At 47.3% G+C, this 20,472-nt stretch overlaps 1 protein-coding gene and 1 long non-coding RNA gene across 13 annotated transcripts in view; one reads left to right on the top strand and one right to left on the bottom strand.

The window, feature by feature from the left end:
• Positions 1-20,472, top strand: part of RYR1 (ryanodine receptor 1) — a 224,394-nt gene that overhangs the window by 23,345 nt on the left and 180,577 nt on the right. For 10 of the 12 annotated variants that reach the window (XM_083753553.1, XM_083753561.1, XM_083753551.1 and 7 more), the window contains exons 2-3: positions 13,418-13,537; positions 15,208-15,312. In XM_083753553.1, coding sequence (XP_083609679.1) covers positions 13,418-13,537; positions 15,208-15,312 — 225 coding nt within the window. The remainder of the gene's footprint in view (positions 1-13,417; positions 13,538-15,207; positions 15,313-20,472) is intronic. The other 2 variants (XM_083753557.1, XM_083753554.1) reach the window with 1 other exon arrangement.
• Positions 1-20,472, bottom strand: part of LOC310851820 — a 626,966-nt gene that overhangs the window by 584,729 nt on the left and 21,765 nt on the right. The window lies entirely within an intron of this gene.

Here is a 20,472-nt window from a genome sequence, read left to right as displayed (position 1 = left end):
CCCCTTCTCCTTGTGCCCTCCATCTTTCCCAACATCAGGGTCTTCTCCAGGGAGTCTTCTCTTCTCATGAGGTGGCCAAAGTACTGGAGCCTCAGCTTCACAATCTGTCCTTCCAGTGAGCACTCAGGGTTGATTTCCTTCAGTATGGAGAGGTTTGATCTTCTTGCAGTCCATGGGACTCTCAAGAGTCTCCTCCAGCACCATAATTCAAAAGCATCAATTCTTCGGTGATCAGCCTTCTTTATGGTCCAGCTCTCACTTCCATACATCACTACTGGGAAAACCATAGCTTTACATTCCGACTTGTATACCTTTAACCAATTGGTCCCTTCTAATTTGCTGATGATTTGGTATTGACATTACAGGAGCCAGAATCTAGTACTAAAAGAGTACTGGAACTGATTCAAGAATTTGGTCAGGTAGCGGGTTTTAAGTTGAATAAGATGAAAACTAAGGTTTTAGAGAAAAATCTAACAGTGACAGAGAGAGAGAGATTAACACTGGTTAAGAAAGTGAAATATCTAGGGGTTAATATGACTGCCAAGAATGTGAATTTATTTAAGGATAATTACGAAAAATGTTGGATGGAAGTGAAAAAGGTTTTAGAAATATGGTCAAATCTGAAGCTATCATTGCTAGGCCGAATTGCTGTGATGAATGTATTGCCAAGGATGCTGTTTTTAAAACTTTAATAAATATTATCTTAAAAAAAAGGAAAACAAAACAAAACAAAAAAGAATTTAATTCGTTCTGGAAGTCCGTTCTAAACCTGAAACTGTTCTTAACCTGAGGTACCACTTTAGCTAATGGGGCTTCCTGCTGCCACCACCACACGATTTCTGTTCTCATCCTGAAGCAAAGTTCTTAACCTGAGGTACTATTTCTGGGTTAGTGGAGTCTGTAACCTGAAGCGTCTGTAACCCGAGGTACCACTGTACCTTGAAAGGACGCCCAAGGCAGACTTAAAGCACATTGCTCCCCCCCCCAAGAATATTGGGAACTGTAGTTTTCCAAGGGCATTGGTAGCTTGTGGGGGGGGCAAACTACAGTTCCCTGGGTTACTTCAGGGGAAGTCATGTGCTTTAAATGGTGCGGATCTGCCTGATCTTGTGTTTGTCATTATTTTGCTTTTGGGGCTGATGGGAGTTGTAGTCCAAAACAACTGGAGGGCTGAAGATTCCCCTGAACTAGGTGTTTTGGCGCCCCAGTCTCAGCCTTTCTTAAATCACTGTGCCCATTTTAGATTTAATTTGGAAGTCCAGGGCCCAATTTGTGGGCTTAGGGGTGAGAACAACTAATGGACATCTAAGCCATGGCTGGGCAAACTAAGGCCCAGGGGCTGGATCCGGCCCAATCGCCTTCTCAATCCGGCCTGCGGACAGTCCGGGAATCAGCGTGTTTTTACATGAGTAGAATTGTGTGCTTTTATTTAAAATGCATCTCTGGGTTATTTGTGGGGCACAGGAATCTGTTCATCCCCCCCATAGAGTCCAGCCCCCCACAAGGTCTGAGGGACAGTGGACCAGCCCCTGCTGAAAAAGTTTGCTGATCCCTGATGTTATGTACTGAGTTGAATAGGATCCAAAATGCAGCAGTCTGATTGGTCTTAGAACAATAGGATTCAGAATGCAGCAGTCTGATTGGTCCTAGAACAATAGGAGCCACCCAATCCAGCTCCAGGTGGAAGTGAATCCGCAACCTGATTGGCCTACAGGAGAATCCCGGAATTAGCCAATCATGTGGGGCCCATTGTGTAAATAATGTATATAAAGCAGATATTTTGGGGGAGCTTCCATTCCTCCTCACCACTGTGAGCTGAATAAAGAGCATGAAATCCACTCTCGACTTGATCTAAGCAAAATGAAGATAAGAGAGAGCTTGTTAGTGAAAGGGAGGCGAAAGCCCAAAGCTCAGTGCCTTAGCCATTGTCACCCAGTTTCCTCCATAGATAGGGCCTAGGTTTCCTGAATCCCCAGACCCAATTTGTGTCCCGTACTGGCAACGTTGACACTGCCTTTTGCCAAAAAGCAGCTGACAGGCAGTTCACAGATACCGCTCTTTCTTTCCCGGATGACTTCTGACTCACTTTCCCCACATTTGGCGGTGCTCCAAAGCCCCCACCGCCATTGCTCCTCCCTGTTCTGTGGCCAATGTGCCCTTTCTCTTGCTGATTTCCGGCACTGGCCCTTGTCCGTCATGCTTCCATGCCCTTGATTGATGGCGGCTGCAGGACATGGCAGCCTTGTGATGATATAATTCTCGCTGGCCTGTGCTTCTCGTGACTCGGTTTATTACCATTCGCTAACTCAGGCTACTTGGCACCCCAAAATGTGCCACGATCCCAGTTTGCACGTCATAATGAGCCGTAGTTTAATGCAACCAGTAGTTTAATGTGAGCAAGCTGCATGCTTGGGCAAGCGGGTCAAAAGCTCCCATGCCCCAAATGAAATAAGAATAAGAATAAGAATAATGTGGATGCTTGGGTTGCGAAAGTGATCCGTGGACCACATCTGCGCACACACAGGTTGTGATTTGTTGCTTCTGTGCATGCGCAAAGCACGTTTTAGTGGTTCTGCGCATGTGCGCATGCCGAAACCTGGAAGTAAGCCGTTCTGGTACTTCCGAGTTTGACACGGTGAGCAACCCGAAAACATGCCTGTAACCTGAGGTATGACTGTAATAAAAAATTTATTATTTCTACCCCGCCCATCTGGCTGGGTTTCCCCAGCCACTCTAGGAAGCTTCCACCAAAATATAAAAAACACAACAAAACATCAAACTTTAAAAACTTCCCTAAACAGGGCTGCCTTCAAGTGTCTTCTAAAAGTCAGATGGTTGTTTATTTCCTTGACATCTGATGGGAGGGTGTTCCACGAGGTGGGCACCACTACCAAGAAGGCTCTCTGCTTGATTTCTTGTAACCTCACATCTCTCAGTGAGGGAACCGCCAGAAAACCCTCGGCGCTGGACCTCAGGGTCCAGGCTGAACGATGGGGGTGGAGATGCTCCTTCAGGAATACTGGACCGAGGCCGTTTAAGGCTTTAAAGGTCAGCACCAACACTTGGAATTGTGCTCAGAAATGTACTGAAAGAAGCCAGAACATAAACAAGAAGCGATGGAAAATGCTTTACCTGTTATGTTTCTACATGTAAGGCACGGGAATAGATCTGAGTTATAAACATGGTGGACATCGACCTTGCTCTCAGTTGTGTGGAAGTTTTAAGAGAGCAGTGCTAAATCACAGAGAAGCAGTTTTCGTTTAATTGCATTATCTTTGTGCAATATAAATAAATATAAATTGCATTATCTTTGTGCAATATAAATAAAAGCTTGAGATCTCTCCATTCCAGGAAAATCACAGTGTGCAATGGGCTCCTGGCCAGAGGACAGGGATGTGAGCTAAGGACAAGTGCATGTCACTGAGGGAACATGGATTTAAGCGAGGTGTTGCATCGGAGCACAGAAATGGATATCGTTTCAGGTCTCCACAATGCAAACCCTGTAGGGATGGTGGATCATAAACCTGAGGTTGCAGGGCCCATCTCTTATATGCTAGCCTCTGTGATAGGAATTTTGAGGTCTTAGATATATGGAAATGTTCATAAATGTACCAACCAAGCACGTACATAGATCAGCACAGGAAGACCAACCTGGAACCATTTTAATTCCTAAACTGAGCAAATGTTTTCTCTGCAAGGTCAAAGTGGAAATGCCTCCCCATTGTCTCTTTCCTCACAAATCCTGTCTTAAGGGCACATTTAAGCTATGAATAAGGTGTGAGCCTGTGACCTGGCCCAGGAAATAAGTATTTTACCACTACAAAAGAATGGCCAGACTCCCAAGGCAATCCAATCAAGTAACCTGCCAGACAGGAGATAAACAACGACAGGAGAAAAACAACATTCAAATTTCTGTTGTAGACCACCTTTTCTGTGATGTAGGTATGATGTATCGGAGGGGTGGTCTTAGGTTACACCCCTTCTGTGATGTATGCATGATGTTTCTGGAGGTGGTCTTGATCTACAGGGTGACAATTTCAAAAGACTTTATAAGGCCTTGCACACCATTTTTCTGGGTCCCTCGTCTCTCTTGAGGGTGAGGGGAGCACCCTGTTGCAACAGATCAATAAAGATCAGGCTTACTAGCTGCTTTGCTTCTCAATATTCTCTGGTTGGCCTCTGTTATTTTCTCCTACCAATAGGGAAACTACGTAAGGACTCTATATGGGCTCTTGGATACCCCATAAGGGAAAAGGGCAATTTTTGTTTACAACACCTCTGAGGCAGAAAATGCAAAAGTATAATGACAAACTGAATCACTGACAAATTGCAACCGTGGCTAAAATGGCCGCCTCTCTCTGCCTTGTTGTGGTGGGGTTGGCATCAACAACGAGGTTCAGACTTGAGTAGCTCCAACTGAGGGTGGGTTGAGGTGAGCTTGGCTTGCCATATGTCCTCTCTTTCCAGGACATGTCCTCTTTTTCATGGGTAGAGTCATCCTAGCGATCCATAGTTAAAAGTAGGAGTCGGCGAATGTGTCCTCTTTTTTTTACTCTTCAAAATATGGCAAGGCTAGGTGAGCAGACCTCTACTGAGGTGGGCAGGAAAAATACTGAATGAATGTGAGGATTATTATTGCTCAAATAGGCCCTGGTCTTTCCCTGTCATTTTAGCCCAACCACACAAAGCAGCCTTTTAGGAACAGAGAACAAAAGTTGCTTCCCCAAAAACGGTTTCCCTCCACATACATTTAATTTCCCAAGAAGGAAACTACTGTATTTTTCGCTCTATAGGACGCACCGGACCATAGGAGGGGGAGAACAGGAAAAAAACAACTCTCCCCCTCTCTGCTCAGCGCCCCTTCAGCGAAGCGGCAGGAGAAACGGAGCCCCTTCCATTTTTCCTCCCGCTTCGCTGAAGGGGCGCTGCGCAGAGAGGGAAAACTGCAGCGCCTCTCCAGTGAAGCGAAGCCTGGAGAGCAAGAGGGATCGGTGTGCACCGACCCCTCTCGCTCTCCAGGCTTCAGGCGGCTATCCGCAATCCTTCGGAGCGCAGCGGGAACTCCTGCTGCACTCCAAAGGCTTGCGGATAGCTGCCTGAAGCCCCCGGTGTTAAGTTGTGGGTGAACATATCAGACGACACAGCGATTCTTCAAACAGCTCTTGTTTATTCAGAGGCCAGAATAGAACTGAACTGAAGAGCTCAGTCAGCCTGCTTATATAGAGCTCCAGAACAACGTAACTGTAGCAACTTTCTAAAACTGTCCAATCACTGAACCTCACTTTCGATCCTTCATTTGCATAACTATCTACAGTATCGCCCTGCTGGCCCAGGGTGAGAACTTCAGTACATAACACCCAGAGCGCAGTGGGCGTTCCCTGCGCTCCGGGGGCTTCAGGCGGCTTCAGCGAAAGCAATGCGTAGCCTCCGGAGTGCGGGGGGAGCTCTCCCTCTGCACTTCGGAGGCTTCGCGTTGCTATCACTGAAGCCAAGGAGCCTGCATTCGCTCCATAGGACGCACACACATTTCCCCTTCATTTTTTGAGGGGGGAAAGTGTGTCCTATAGAGCGAAAAATACGGTAATCATATCCCCTAAACTTCAAAAGTTTTTTTGGGGGTGGGGGCAAAGTTGTTGAGCTGACATGGGTTGTCATGCGTCTCAGACAGTATGCCGTTCTCCGCCTGGACACTGCTTCCAACTGCAGTATTCCGGGTGTATCTGGGAAATTCCATACATGTGGCAACCCTGCTTAATAATAATAATAATAATAAATTATTTATACCCTGCCCTTCCCAGCCGAGACCGGGCTCAGGGCGTCTAACAACCAATAATAAAAACAAGTTGATTGAAATACAACTTAAAAAGCAAGATTAAAACCCCACATTAAAACATTAAAATGCAGCCTCACTACGGTCTCAGTTGGAACAATTATGGCCACCCCAAAAGGATTCTGGGAACTGTAGTTTGTTAAGGGTGCTGAGTGTTGTTTTGAGGCCCCAAATCTCCCTCACGGAGCTTCCGTTTTGAGAATTCCCTGTAAAGAGAGATTGATCATTAAACTATGTGACCCCCAAGCCAAGGAGATAAGTAATTATATACAATCTTTAGAAGACAGCCCTTTATAGGGAATTTGTTGGCTGTTTGATTACATTTTTATGTATGTTGGAAGCCGCCCAGAGCGGCTGGGGTAACCCATTCAGTTGGGCGGGGTACAAATAATAAAATTATTGTTACTAATATATATATAAAAGGTAAAGAACCCCTGCAGTCGTGAACGACTCTGGGGTTGCGGCGCTCATCTCACTTTACTGGCCGAGGGAGCCGGCGTTTCTCCGCAGACAGTTTTTCCGGGTGATGTGGCCAGCACGACTAATGGGCGAATCAGAGCAGCACATGGAAACGCCGTTTACCTTCCTGCCGCAGCGGTACCTACTTATCTACTTGCACTGGTGTGCTTTCGAACTGCTAGGTTGGCAGGAGCAGGGACAGAGCAATGGGAGCTCACCCCGTTGTGGGGATTCGAACCGCCGACCTTCCGATCGGCAAGCCCAAGAGGCTCAATGGTTTAGACCGCAGCACCACCAGCATCCCGCGTACTAATATAGGATGCTTCTAATTTCATCGGAGAAATGTTGATGGGTATGCTACTCTAGGAATTATATCATTGCAAAACACACACACTGCTAGGATTGCCATACACCTGGAATTTCATGGACATAGACGGGATTTGGCCGTGGGAAAGTTTCTAGGTGGAAATTGCTGTAATGTCCGGATGCATGGCAACTCATGTCGGAAGTGTTGCTCTTTTGGCGAATTTCCTTTAAAATAGCTCAAAAACTTTAATTTTTTAAAAAAGATTTTGCAAAAGAAGCTCAACAGCTTCGCCCCCAAAAGCTCAAGAACTTTGGTTTGTTGTTTTTTCCAGTTTTTGAAATATGGCAACACCTTTTGGATACCGATGTCCCAGGTCCAATCTCTCATGTCTCCAAAAATGCTCAGCGACTTTTGTGTCTGGATTATTTTCATTTTTTGCAGTATGGCAACCCTACACACTGCCCCCCCCCCAATAAAAAATAGAAAAGAAAAAGGAAGACATTTCTCTGTCCCAGTTTCCACGTGAGTCAAACCATCATATAGAACATCAAACTATGGTTGAACGTGAACCTGCAGAATGCGGAAATCGCCAAAATGTCTGGGGAAATTCAGACGTATGGCATCCAATGTAGATTTTGGCTGTTTTCATTAAAAATAGCTGAAAGACCAACAACAACAACAAAGCTCAACAGCGATTTTTGAAATATGGCAACCCTAATTTATAGGAACCACGAAACCAACCACGAAAGAGAGTTCCAGACTTCTCCGTTAAAAACCTAAGTAGGAAAAAAAGAATGCAAGACCATGCGTAAACAAAAAACCTTCTCCTTCCCTAGAGCAAGGCAGCTGGCGTCCTGTTCCTTGACATCTCTCTGACAGACGAACCATCTTAGGACACCGGGGACTGGGCCGGATCCGTTTCTGTGTGCTGATGTGTAACTGGAGCAGCAGCCCTGCTGTGGATGCGTCACTCCAAAATAAGGGCCCTCTTCCTCCGCTCACAACCGATCAGCCTGCTCAGTCTATCCTCCTTGCTCTCTGTCTCTCCGCCTCTCTCTCTCGTTCTTCCTCTCTCAAGAGCTTGTGGCTCAGTGGCAGTAGATGTGCCCTGCATGAAGAAAAGGTCTCGCGCTCAGCCTCTAGCGTGGGCCTGTTGAAATAACCAGGGCTGAATACCGGCTATGTCTGGGAAATTTTGGACGTATGGCAACCCAATTAGTCATTGTTGTTGTTGTTTAGTCGTTTATTCATGTCCGACTCTTCGTGACCCCCTGGACCAGAGCACGCCAGGCACTCCTGTCTTCCACTGCCTCCCACAGTTTCGTCAAGCTCATGCTGGTAGCTTCAAGAACACCATCCAACCATCTCGTCCTCTGTCGTCCCCTTCTCCTTGTGCCCTCCATCTTTCCCAGCATCAGGGTCTTTTCCAGGAAGTCTTCTCTTCTCATGAGGTGGCCAAAGTCTTGGAGCCTCAGCTTCAGGATCTGTCCTTCCAGTGAGCACTCAGGGCTGATTTCCTTCAGAATGGAGAGGTTTGATCTTCTTGCAGTCCATGGGACTCTCAAGAGTCTCCTCCAGCACCAGAGTTCAAAAGCACGAATTCTTTGGCGGTCAGCCTTCTTTATGGTCCAGCTCTCACATCCATACATCGCTACTGGGAAAACTATAGCTTTAACTATACGGACCTTTGTTGGCAAGGTGATGTCTCTGCTTTTTAAGATGCTGTCTAGGTTTGTCATTGCTCTTCTCCCAAGAAGCAGGCATCTTTTAATTTCATGACTGCTGTCAACATCTGCAGTGATCATGGAGCCCAAGAAGGTAAAATCTCTCACTGCCTCCATTTCTTCCCCTTCTATTTGCCAGGAGGTGATGGGCCCAGTGGCCATGATCTTTGTTTTTTTTTTTGTAGTTGAGCTTCAGACCGTATTTTGCGCTCTCCTCTTTCACCCTCATTAAAAAGTTCTTTAATTCCTCCTCGCTTTCTGCCATCAAGGTTGTGTCATCTGCATATCTGCGATTGTTGATATTTCTTCCGGCAATCTTAATTCCGGCTAGGGATTCATCCAGCCCAGCCTTTCGCATGATAAATTCTGCATATAAGTTAAATAAGCAGGGAGACAATATACAGCCTTGCCACACTCCTTTCCCAATTTTGAACCAATCAGTTGTTCCATATCCAGTTCTAACTGTAGCTTCTTGTCCCACATAGAGATTTCTCAGGAGACAGATGAGGTGATCAGGCACTCCCATTTCTTTAAGAACTTGCCATAGTTTGCTGTGGTTGACACAGTCAAAGGCTTTTGCATAGTCAATGAAGCAGAAGTAGATGTTTTTCTGGAACTCTCTAGCTTTCTCCACAGTCCAGCGCATGTTTGCAATTTGGACTTTGGTTCCTCTGCCCCTTCGAAATCCAGCTTGCACTTCTGGGAGTTCTCGGGTTAAAGTTGCTTCAGGTTGCGCTCCGTGCCGACCCGGAAGTAACGGAATGCATTACTTCCAGGTTTCGCTGCTTGCGCATGCGCACTTGCTCAAAATGACGTCACACGCATGTGCAGAAGCAGCGAATTGCAATCCTCGCACGCGCAGACGCAGGTTGCATTCTCTTCAGGATGCTAACGGGGCTCTGGAAAGGATCCAGAGGTACCACTGTATAAATGAGTCCACGACGCACTGAGGAGGTACAGCCATGGGAGAAATTTGAAGCGTTAAAGTCTCTTCACCCCGATGGCTGCCCTTCTCCTCTCAACCATGTGAGCTGAATTTAAAGGATTATGGGCAATTTACAGGAATTACGGCCTCGGCCCAGTATACCTGAATGAGCATCTTCACCCCCATCGTTCAGCCCGGACACTGAGGTCCAGCGCCGAGGGCCTTCTGGCAGCTCCCTCCCTGCGAGAAGTGAGGTTACAGGGAACCAGACAGAGGGCCTTCTTGGTGGTGGCACCCGCCCTGTGGAACACCCTCCCAACAGATGTCAAAGAGAAGAACAATACCAAACTTTTAGAAGACATCTGAAGGCAGCCCTGTTTAGGGAAGCTTTTAATGTTTAATAGACTATTGTATTTTAATATTCTGTTGGAAGCTGCCCAGAGTGGCTGCGGGAAACCCAGCCAGATGGGCAGGGTATAAATAAATTATTATTATTATTATTATTATTATTATTATTATTATTATTATCGTCCTTTGACACATGTAAACTGAGCTTAGATTTATGATATACACATGGCTTCTTAGCTCCAGAGCATGACTCCTTTTATTCACCCTGCGTTGTGGTGACCGCAGCCTAGGTTCAAGGTGCCATTTGGTGATTAGATTATATACCTGAGTTTCTAGCAATGCCTCTGAATACCAGTTGCTGGAAACAAGAGAGTGCTCTTGTGTTCAAATCCTGCGAGTTTCCCACTGAGCCACTGTGGGGACAGGATGCTAGACTAGTTGGGCCACGGACCTGATAGATAGGTGCAATAGGGTGGGGGTCTTGGGTCTTTCTTCACCCTCCAAAATATACACATTATGGGAGCTCCTCTTCACTTTGACCTACTGGTCCTCCTTAGGTCCGTCTTCCCCTTCCAAATTGAGGAGCTGAAACCCCAGAAGATCTTGGGGTGCAGCGCCATATAAACCCCCAGGTTGGAAGATGGTAGACTTTTAAGCAGAGATTGGATGGTAATCTGCCAGGGGTTCTTTAGTTGTGATTTCTACATTGCGGAGGATCGGGCTAGTCAGCTCTTGAGGTCCCTTCCAACTTCTATGACGTTCCTCCTCCACACTGAGGACAAGTCAAGCCCAGAAGTCAAGGTTTTCCTTTAATAAAGTGACGCCAGGCAGATGGAATGATAGGTTTGTAGAATTGTAGAGTTGGAAGAGACCACCTGGGTGATTTAGTCCAAACTCTAGCAATGCAGGAATCTTTTGCCCGACATGGGGCTCAAACCCACGGCCCTGAGTTTAACGGCCTCGGCCCATTAAACCTGAAGGAGTGTCTCCACCCCCATTGTTCTGCCCAGACACTGAGGTCCAGTGCTGAGGGCCTTCTGGCGGTTCTCTGACTGCGAGAAGCAAAGCTACAGGGAACCAGGCAGAGGGCCTTCTTGGTGGTGGCACCTGCCCTGCGGAACGCCCTCCCATCAGATGTCAAAGAGAAAAACAACTACAGTGGTACCTCGGGTTACAGACGCTTCAGGTTATAGATTCCGCTAACCCAGAAATAGTACTTAAGGTTAAGAACTTTGCTTCAGGATGAGAACAGAAATCGCGCAGCAGCGGCACAGCGGCAGCGGGAGGCCCCATTAGAGAAAGTGGTGCTTCAGGTTAAGAACAGTTTCAGGTTAAGAACGGACCTCCAGAACAAATTTAAGTTCTTAACCAGAGGTACCACTGTACCTGACATTTAGAAAACATCTGAAGGCAGCCCTGTTCAGGGAAGTTTTTAACGTGTGACATTTTGATGTATTTTTAATCTTTGTTGGAAGCCACCCAGAGTGGCTGGAGAAACCCAGCCAGATGGGCGGGGTACAAATAATAAATTATCATTATTATAATATTATTAAGAGCCTCGTGTCCTTCGGACTGTGCCAGCTCTCGAGTGAAGGCATATATTTTATCCTTGTCGTTTAAAGACGGTGGGTTTTTTTAAAATAATTGAATTGCAAGACAAAACACAGAAGATAGGGAAACCTTAGAAGAAAGAGCTTCCCAGGATATTTACAAAAAATAAAGGTCATGGGCAGCAGTGCCCCCCCCCCACCAAAAACTGGACAGGCTATCTCCCTTTCCCCTTCTCCACCTTGGCTAGGATATAAACAGTCGCTGGACCACCTGCTTCTGTTCATTATGGAAAAGGATCTGTTGTGTCCTGCCTGAGTCTCTCGCTGGCTTGGGCTGGGGTGGGGGGGGAGCATGTTCCAGCAACAGTTTTCTCTGTGGGAGGCATTAAGAAAGCTGTGTTGCTCAGAGTGCCCTTTGAATCAAGAGCAGTTCCTAGGAAGGCAGAATGGAGTTGAGTGTGGCGTGCGGGAGGCGCAGGATTTTGTAGCCGTCCCCACTGCCACCTCCTGAGAGTTAAAGGTAGTCCTTGCATTACGGACACTCGTCCCAACTTTTGCCTCCCGTCCACAGGGTTCATTTTGGTGTTGCTTCCCAAACATGTTCGGCAAGTAATAATAATAATAATTCATTATTTATACCCAGCCCATCTACAGGGACGCGGGTGGCGCTGTGGGTTAAACCACTGAGCCTAGGGCTTGCTGATCAGAAGGTCGGCGGTTCGAATCCCCACGACGGGGTGAGCTCCCGTTGCTCGGTCCCTGCTGCTGCCAACCTAGCAGTTCGAAAGCACAGCAAAGTGCAAGTAGATAAATAGGTACTGCTCCGGCGGGAAGGTAAACGGTGTTTCCGTTTGCTGCTCTGGTTCGCCAGAAGCGGCTTAGTCATGCTGGCCACGTGATCCGGAGGCTGTACGCCGGCTCCCTCGGCCAATAAAGCGAGATGAGTACTGCAACCCCAGAGTCGGTCACGACTGGTCCCTTTACCTTTACACTTGCCCATCTGGCTGGGTTTCCAACAAAATATTAAAATACAGTAATGCATCAAACATTAAAAGCTTCCCTAAACAGGTCTGCAGATGTCTTCTAAAAGTCTGGTAGTTGTTCTCTTTGACATCTGGTGGGAGGGCGTTCCACAGGGTGGGCGCCACTACCGAGAAGGCCCTCTGCCTGGTTCCCTGTAACTTGGCTTTTCTCAGTGAGGGAACCACCAGAAGGCCCTTGGCGCTGGACCTCAGTGTCCAGGCTGGACGATGGGGGTGGAGATGCTCCTTCAGGTATACTGGACCAAGGCCGTTTAGGGCTTTAAAGGTCAGCAGCAACACTTTGAATTGTGCTCAGAAATCTAGCGGGAGCCAAGAGCAAGAGGCAACAGGAGGACCAAAGAAATGTGCATGCAGAGCAGGAGAGGAGAGGTCTTTCCTAAATCACACCCAGCTCTTAAAACCTTGCTTCCTGGCTCCTGCCCAGGTGTTCTGTAGCTCAGGGGTCCAGGCATCAGTCAGCAAACCCTGTAGCTTTGCCCAGCCTTGTCCACGTAAATTGCTAGCCCACCTGCCCACATGTCTCTGTTTTGGGCATTTGTGGTGTACAACAGGGAGGGTGTGGTAGAAGCATTCAGAAAAGTTCCTGGTGTAGTTTCCTGGAAGCAATTCTTAACTCGCCGCAGGCAATTCTGTGAATGGCTAATTTATGCTTCTGCCAGAATCGCATGAAAAGGTTCCTGTGTCTCACAATAATACTTGATAAAAAAAATATATGTTCATTTACGGTAGATAGGTTCTTTTCTGTACACACATTTTCTCAGTAGATGCGTAGCGTGCAGAGGTTGTGAAACTCTGCAAGCAGTTGAAACAGGTGAGTAGCTAACATCAGTGGGCTTCTCCTCAGTGGATGTTACTTCTGCGTAGATCTTGATTAAAAAAACATAACTTGAGGCAATTTTAAATGATCTGGTTGGGTGTATCCTAGAGAATATAAAAGCGAGGCATGGGGAGTGGTTTTCAGGTGAGTGGGAGATAGATACAGAGGAAGACTTTCTTAAGCGGAAAATCGGGTGCAGGGTGAAAATTGGGGAAACTATAATTAGAAAACCACTTTGCTGTGCTTGCCCTGGAGAGTCCAGAATCTTCTTTTGAGGTTTCCAATCATGGCTAGGCGTCTTTTAGGAATGCCTTCCGTATAGAGAATATTCTGTTGCTGATTAAGGACTTGGCATCCCCGGGATCTCAGCCTTCTGAGTGTGCATTTCTGAGACGCTCTTCTTTTCTCCCTCAGGATGATGAGGTCGTCCTTCAGTGCTCTGCCACCATCTTGAAGGAACAGCTGAAGTTATGTCTGTCTGCAGAAGGTTTCGGCAACCGGCTGTGTTTCCTAGAACCTACCTCCAACGCTCAGGTACCTTCTGAGGAAAGGGCAGATGGGTAGGAAATATCTATACTAGTTTATCCCATGGTTGGAACAGTCGATAAGATGATTTGACCGGAGTTTGGTGGTTGCCGTCAGAGTCAGGGAAATTGTTATGTCAGACCATATGACAGTGGCCTGGTATGATTTGTTTGAGTGTCCGAACAAATGGCTTCAGAATACCTCACAGGAAACAATTAGTAAATGAAATAAATAATAAATAATTAACCACGGATTGGTTTTCCAGCAACAAACCATGATGTGAAACCATGGTCTGTTGAAGGCTTATAAACCATGGCTTTTTTCACTGTTCTCTGGAGTCATGTTCAGACTCAGCAACCTTGCTAAACCTTGCTAGTTTGGCCACTCCAGATTCTTGCAGAGACTTTGGAGAAACAAGCCGCCACTCGCTTGCTTGCTTTTCTGTTAGATTATTCGTGGTTTGTTGAAGAAACCATGATTAGAACGAACTAGGGGCATACCATTATGTGCAAACGTATCTACTGGCTGGTAATAAACTTCAAGAGACAAGAAAACCTTGGCGCAAAACTCTTGTGCTTTGAAGGCCGCCCCAGAATCTGATGTCCATGGGTTAGTGTGGTTCCAGTTAATCATGGTCACTGGGATATGAGTGTGGGGGAATTATAAGGGGGGAGGATACTGGAAGGGCCTGTGAGAGCTGCTATGTGGGCAAGACCTGCCTAGTAATCTGGCAACCTCATCAAAGTCCCTGGTCTCTCTGCAGCTCTCCAATAGCATAGAATCATAGAATCATAGAGTTGGAAGAGACCACAAGGGCCATCGAGTCCAACCCCCTGCCAAACAGGAAACACCATCAGAGCACTCCTGACATATGGTTGTCAAGCCTCTGCTTAAAGACCTCCAAAGAAGGAGACTCCACCACACTCCTGGGCAGCAAATTCCACTGTCGAACAGCTCTTACTGTCAGGAAGTTCTTCCTAATGTTTAGGTGGAATCTTCTTTCTTGTAGTTTGGAACCATTGCTCCGTGTCCGCTTCTCTGGAGCAGCAGAAAACAACCTTTCTCCCTCCTCTATGTGACATCCTTTTATATATTTGAACATGGCTATCATATCACCCCTTAACCTCCTCTTCTCCAGGCTAAACATGCCCAGCTCCCTTAGCCGTTTCTCATAAGGCATCGTTTCCAGGCCTTTGACCATTTTGGTTGCCCTCCTCTGGACACGGTCCAGCAGCTGTTTACCCCAGCCATAAAGTACTTCTGCACTGCCATTAAAGTGGGGTGTGCTTTGCAGTCTCTGACGTGCCCACCAAATTCACTAATTTGATATGGGAACCAAGGATCCAGAGATCTCACTAAGGGTGGCCAAATTCTGTGTGCCTGCCATAAAACTTAGGAGACAAGCTGTGCTACCACAGTGACTAAGGCCATAAATGACCATTTTAGTGATTAAGATTTAAATTATATATTTTTAACTGCTGTTATATCTGTATTGTCCCTGTTATACCCAACTGCAAATTTAAATGTACCCCTATCGTGTTTTATGACTTCCCTGATATTGTATGTGAGCTGGAACTGGTCTGTGACCGAAATAATTAATTTATTATTATGATATGGGAACACTACCCACCCAAGTTGTTTTTTTAAACCAAGCAAACCTGTGTTTTCTACACACACAGAAAGTCCCTCCAGATCTGGCCATATGCTGCTTCAGCCTGGAACAGTCCTTGTCCGTACGAGCGCTTCAGGAAATGCTAGCCAACACCGTGGAGGTGGGTTCTGATGTAAGTACGGCTAACGTTTCTTTGTGAGCACACAAAGACATCATGGCCCCATCAATGTTGGGGCAAGGAACTTTTTTCCAACCTGAGAGCCACATTGCCACCTTCCAGGGTCCACCAAATGCCAGCGGGTGGGCGTGGCCAGAGGCAAAAGGGGGTGGAGCAATGAAAGTAAACCCTGCCTCTGTACAGTAAAGGAGCTCCTGAATGTGCTCACACGCCCTCTTGTCCATGCAAGAGTCACAAAGACATATCCCACCCAGGGAAAGACTGAAAAGCAAGACTGGTGGTGTGTGTGGCTTGGAGAGAGTCCCGGGGGCCAAGTAGGGAGGTCTGGAGGGCCACGTATGATTCCCCAGGGGCCTGAGGTTCTTTACCTATGCTATACATATTGGACCTGAGTGTTTCCATGGGTGGGAGGGCCTTTGTCCTAGAATCTCCGCACACATTGTAGGATTCTGACTGTGCCGCAGAGTTATGCAGGAGTTCAGCCCAACATGCAAAGGGTGGCAGTATCCAGGCCGCTAGCAATGCAACGGAAGGGCTGTTAGGTGTGCCCTCATTTCCCACCCACCCTCTTGCACAATGGGTAACACTCGGGGCAAGAGCAAGGACTATGGTGCCGTCTGGGTGCCAGGCCTCCCGGTTCACCCCACAACAGCCTCCAACTGCTTTCAAATATTACCTGATTATGTGCTCTGTGGGTATGGTTCAGAAGACCCCTGCATGCATGTTTGGGGATGAAGTGAGAGCCGGCCTGAGCCCCGTCCGCAATGGGAACACCTGGAGCAGGTATTTGCGGGTGGATGGTGGCGTCTCTGTGATGCTAGCCTAGGAGTGTTGTGCCCGCCTTGGCATGTGGTCTGAGTATCCAGTGTGGTTTATCTTTTCTCCTCTTCTTTCCTTTGGCTTCTCAATTCTGCTGCCTGACCCTCTAGGGTGTTGACTTGGACAAGTGGGTAGGTGCCGACTTCGCTGCCGTGATCCCACCCACCCACCCATGCCCCTTCCTTTCTAAACCCCTTCTCTGCCTTTTTCTCCCTGACCCTGTTTTGCTGTGTGAGCACACCCGTCTCCTCTCCTTTTCCTGGGGGGTTCCCACCTCCCCATGCTTAGCCAGAGGCAGATATGTGTGGCAGGACTTAGGAACAACCAAGCGATCTGGGGTTGGGGTTGCAGGGTCCCACAAATCCCACTTCGCAGCCCTTTTTCGGGCTCCCAGGACAAAGACCAGAATCTTCCTCATTTTGACCACATGCAACAAACACCCAGCTCTCCTTTCTGCTCCCCAAAGCAAATGGGTACCTTAAAAAAGCAAATGGATATGTCCCTATCCATTTCTATCCATGGGACCAATGCCCAGATACTAGGGTGGGTGATGAGCCAGCTTGCATCTTCTTTTACTAGCTTCAAACCTGTATCTCTAGCGACAGTCTTGACGTGCAGAAATTCAAGAGGCGAAGCTTTTCCTGCCATGGCTGTCATGTGAAGGGGAAAAGGATTCATTGCTTAATTTCTGTGGGTCAGGCTGCTGCGAAAGGCACGGAAGTGGGATCAGGAAATCCTTTCGTCGAGCATGAAGATGGAGGCCTCTGGCCAGAAAGGGTTTCTTGCATGAACAATCTGCTTCAAGGGGCTTCAAAACCACGTCCCAAAAGTCCATGGAATTCTGCTGTCTGGAGAAAGGCTGTAGATCAGCAGTAGAGCTTTGCATGCAGAAGGTGGCAAGTTCAGGTAGGGCTGGAGGTCCTTGCCTGAAAGCCCAGAGAGACTCTGCCAGTCAGTGTAGACTCTACTGAGCCAGGTTGGTCTGACTCAGTAGAAGGCAGCTCCTTGTGTTCCTATATTACACCCTCTCCCATTCGATAGAGCCCAGGTACCGCTGCGTTTGAGCAGCAAGCGATGTCTCCTTGCATGAACAAGCTTTTCTCCACTTCCAAAGGAACTGTATTGTATTTTCGGTCCAAAGAGGGTGGCGTTCCCTAGCTAAACTATGGAACTTGCTCCCACTGACTCAGATGGCTTTGAAAGAGGATTAGGCCACAGTCATGGAGGAGACGGCTATTGATGGCTTACTAGCCTTGATGGCTGTGCTCTGCCTCCATAACAATGGCGGCAGCAATGCTTCTGAATACCGGTTGCTGGAAACCACAGAAGGGAAGAGGGCTTTTGTGCTTGCGGTCCCGCTTCCAGGTTTCCCCAAAAACGCATCTGGTTGAGAACAGCATGCTAGATTAGGTAGATCTGATCTAGCAGGCTCTTATTCTGTTCCTGTTAAAGTCTATACAGTCATACCTCATGCTGCGTCTGCTTCATGTTATGTTCTTTCAGGTTACGTCCCGCGGCAACCCAGAAGTACCAGAAAGGGTTACTTCCGGGTTTCGCTGCTCGCACATGCGCAGACGTGAAAAATGACGTCACGCGCATGCGCAGAAGCAGCGAATCACAACCCTGCTGCTGTGGGTTGCATTCCTTTCATGTTGTGAGCGGGCCTCCGGAACAGATCCCGTTCGCAACCAGAGGTACCACTGTAGTGTTGCGCAAGGTTGGATAGCTCAGTTTTGGGAATCACCTTCTAGGTGAGAGCTTAATGAGAGGCAAGCGGGGGTCTCTTGTCTTTCTCCCATGATGGAAACCAGGTGGAACCCCCTTTCCCTCTAAATAATTGCCCTCTCCCTCTTTCCTTCGAATTCCTCATCCCTTGATCCATCTTCCAACACACTTCCTCTTCCACTAGACTTTTCCATCCTTGGCTGTGGTTACTCCTTCCTCAACCCAAACTCCTCCATCTTTTTCCTGTTCTCACTTCATTGCATGGTTCCTACATGTGAACAGGGAGAGGCTTGCACACTGGGGCTTATGTTGCAAGCTGGTGATGGAGCACTAGTGTGGTTCGCTTCCAGTTGTCCTCTTCCTTCAAGCACTCATCTTGATTTCTGTGCATCCACTGTTTATTGGGTGTTTATTCTGAATTGTTTGGAGGGAGGTTAGAGAGCATCATGTCTAGGGGGTGGGGCGAAATTCTCTTCTCCCTTGAAGGCGGACCTACTTAATTCACACTTTCTGAAACAATGTTTGAAATGAAACACAGGTGTTCTTGGAAATTCACACTTCTCTGAATTTTGCAATGTGGCTCTCTATTTAGGTCAGGGTTTGTAAACCTGGTTCCTACCACCCACTAGTGGGTGTTTCAGGATTCTAGGTGGGCGGTAGGGGGTTCTACGGCACAAGATGAATCCTCCTCCCATCGAGCACTGGTGGGCGGTAAGGAAATTTTTGCCATCAAAAAAGATGCATTAGTGGGCAGTAGGTATAAAAAGGTTGACTACCCCTGATTTAGGTAATGTGTGCAAAAATGCATACTCCATGCTAAAGTGTGCATAAAACGTACATATATTGGTGAAAATAGTGTGCAAAAATTCACTGTATACTAGGGGAAGTAGTTTTGCCAAAAAATGTGTTAGGCAAAATTGCCTACAAAATTGTGTGTGTTAAGGAAAAGCCACACTAAATTATGGTTAATTTTCGTGTGGACGTTTAAAAACAGTTTCAAAAACTGATGTGGAGCGGTGAACTTGGGACTGGAAAAGTGAGAACCCAAGAGGAACGAAAACTGACACATTTACCAGTCTCCCAAGTCCCATCAAGCAATGGTTGTCCTACACTTCCCAGTGTGTTTTCCTGCCACTTCCCTTACCACAAACCAACCAACCAACCCCGATTCCTTATTTATTTGCTTTTGGAAGTGGCTTTGTTGCCCAGGATCGCCAAATCCACTTTAATCATGCGGCCTGAATTTTGCCGGCGTGCAGTTGAATCCCACCCACAAAATAGCGACAGTCTGGAAGCGGCCAAGGTGTTTTGCACTGTGAGATGAACCAAGTTCCTGGGATCTTGTTGTGTTTGATCTTACAAGACAAGATGGAGCCACGATGGGCAGTGGGCCTACTCCCCATCCCACCCTCCTGCGATGCCTTGTATTCTTTGCCCCCCACCCTTGCTCCGCAAAATGTTGCCCGTGCCCCTCCCTCCCTGGTGAGAGCGCTGCTTAGGAAACAGCGACTGACACCACAGTGCATTGCAACATTCTTCTACCAGCAACTAGGTTCCCATGATCTCAGAATGCAGACTGCCCTGACAGTGATCATGTGACCTCCGCAGGGGATTAAGGGGTAGCACCCATGAGGCACTGGCTTTGCGCCACCTACATGGGTTGTGCCAAACCATGGGGCATGCTCCCTGCCTGATATATTGGGTTAAAATGGGATAACGCCCAGTATTGCTGCTTTGAGCTAACTTTAAAAGGAAGTTGGGCTCCCTCTCTTCTGGGGTTGGGTATAGAATCCAAACAAAGCGCTATAGACGCATGAACTGCAGTAATTAAATGTGCTGTAATCACATGGTTTTTAAGGCCCAGGTCGTTAAAGTCCATGCCACAGCAATGCAGACCTGCTGTAATGATCTCACAGCAGTTGTTCCCAAATTGTGCATGATTTCAGATCCCTGCAGGACGTAAATTGCTGAAATAATGAGCGTTTCCTGTAAGGTCCTGGATATGCCTCTCTTTAAATCATTCTATGCGTGAATGTGTGTCTTCATTTGGGGTGAAGAAATGGTTCAGTCCACACCCGTTGCAGAGACGCACTAGCACGGTCCGTCCTTGGTTGCTGTCACCTGGTGTGTCCATCTATATATGGGGTGCAGTGAATGACCCTCCTCTGGGAGTTGCCCGTTTCGCTGCATCTTGAAGTTTGTGCTTGGGGAGGCAAGATCTTAGCATCACAGGCCCTTCCCTGGAAAACCAAGCTGTAACTGTATTTGAGTATGACTTAAAACTGATGGCATTCGCTCTTCTTACAAACCCAAGCGTCAATCTTTTAATCTGCAAGAGAAATTGTGCCTCTGATTTTAATGCGTGCTGGCCATCAGAAACATGGCACACAGTGCCATCCCGAATGTAATGCAGTAACATGGTCCAGTTATTCACGACCCGCTGCAATATGACCTTTGCCCTGATGGTAGCAAATAAATTCAGTGCTTTTTTCTGGGGGGAACGCATACCCCAAAACATTTTGTGAATCTTTGTCCTTTTGTCCATTTCCTGTATCCCGCCCCTCCCGATTTGAACTATAAAGTGGTGATTTTCTTGAGTCAAAATGAGAG

The sequence above is a fragment of the Podarcis gaigeae genome (genome assembly GCF_964106915.1).
Source record: "Podarcis gaigeae genome assembly, chromosome: 8".
NCBI lineage: Eukaryota > Metazoa > Chordata > Lepidosauria > Squamata > Lacertidae > Podarcis > Podarcis gaigeae.
The sequence above is the reverse complement of the archived record's forward strand: the minus strand, read 5'-3'. Positions and strand labels throughout refer to the sequence as shown.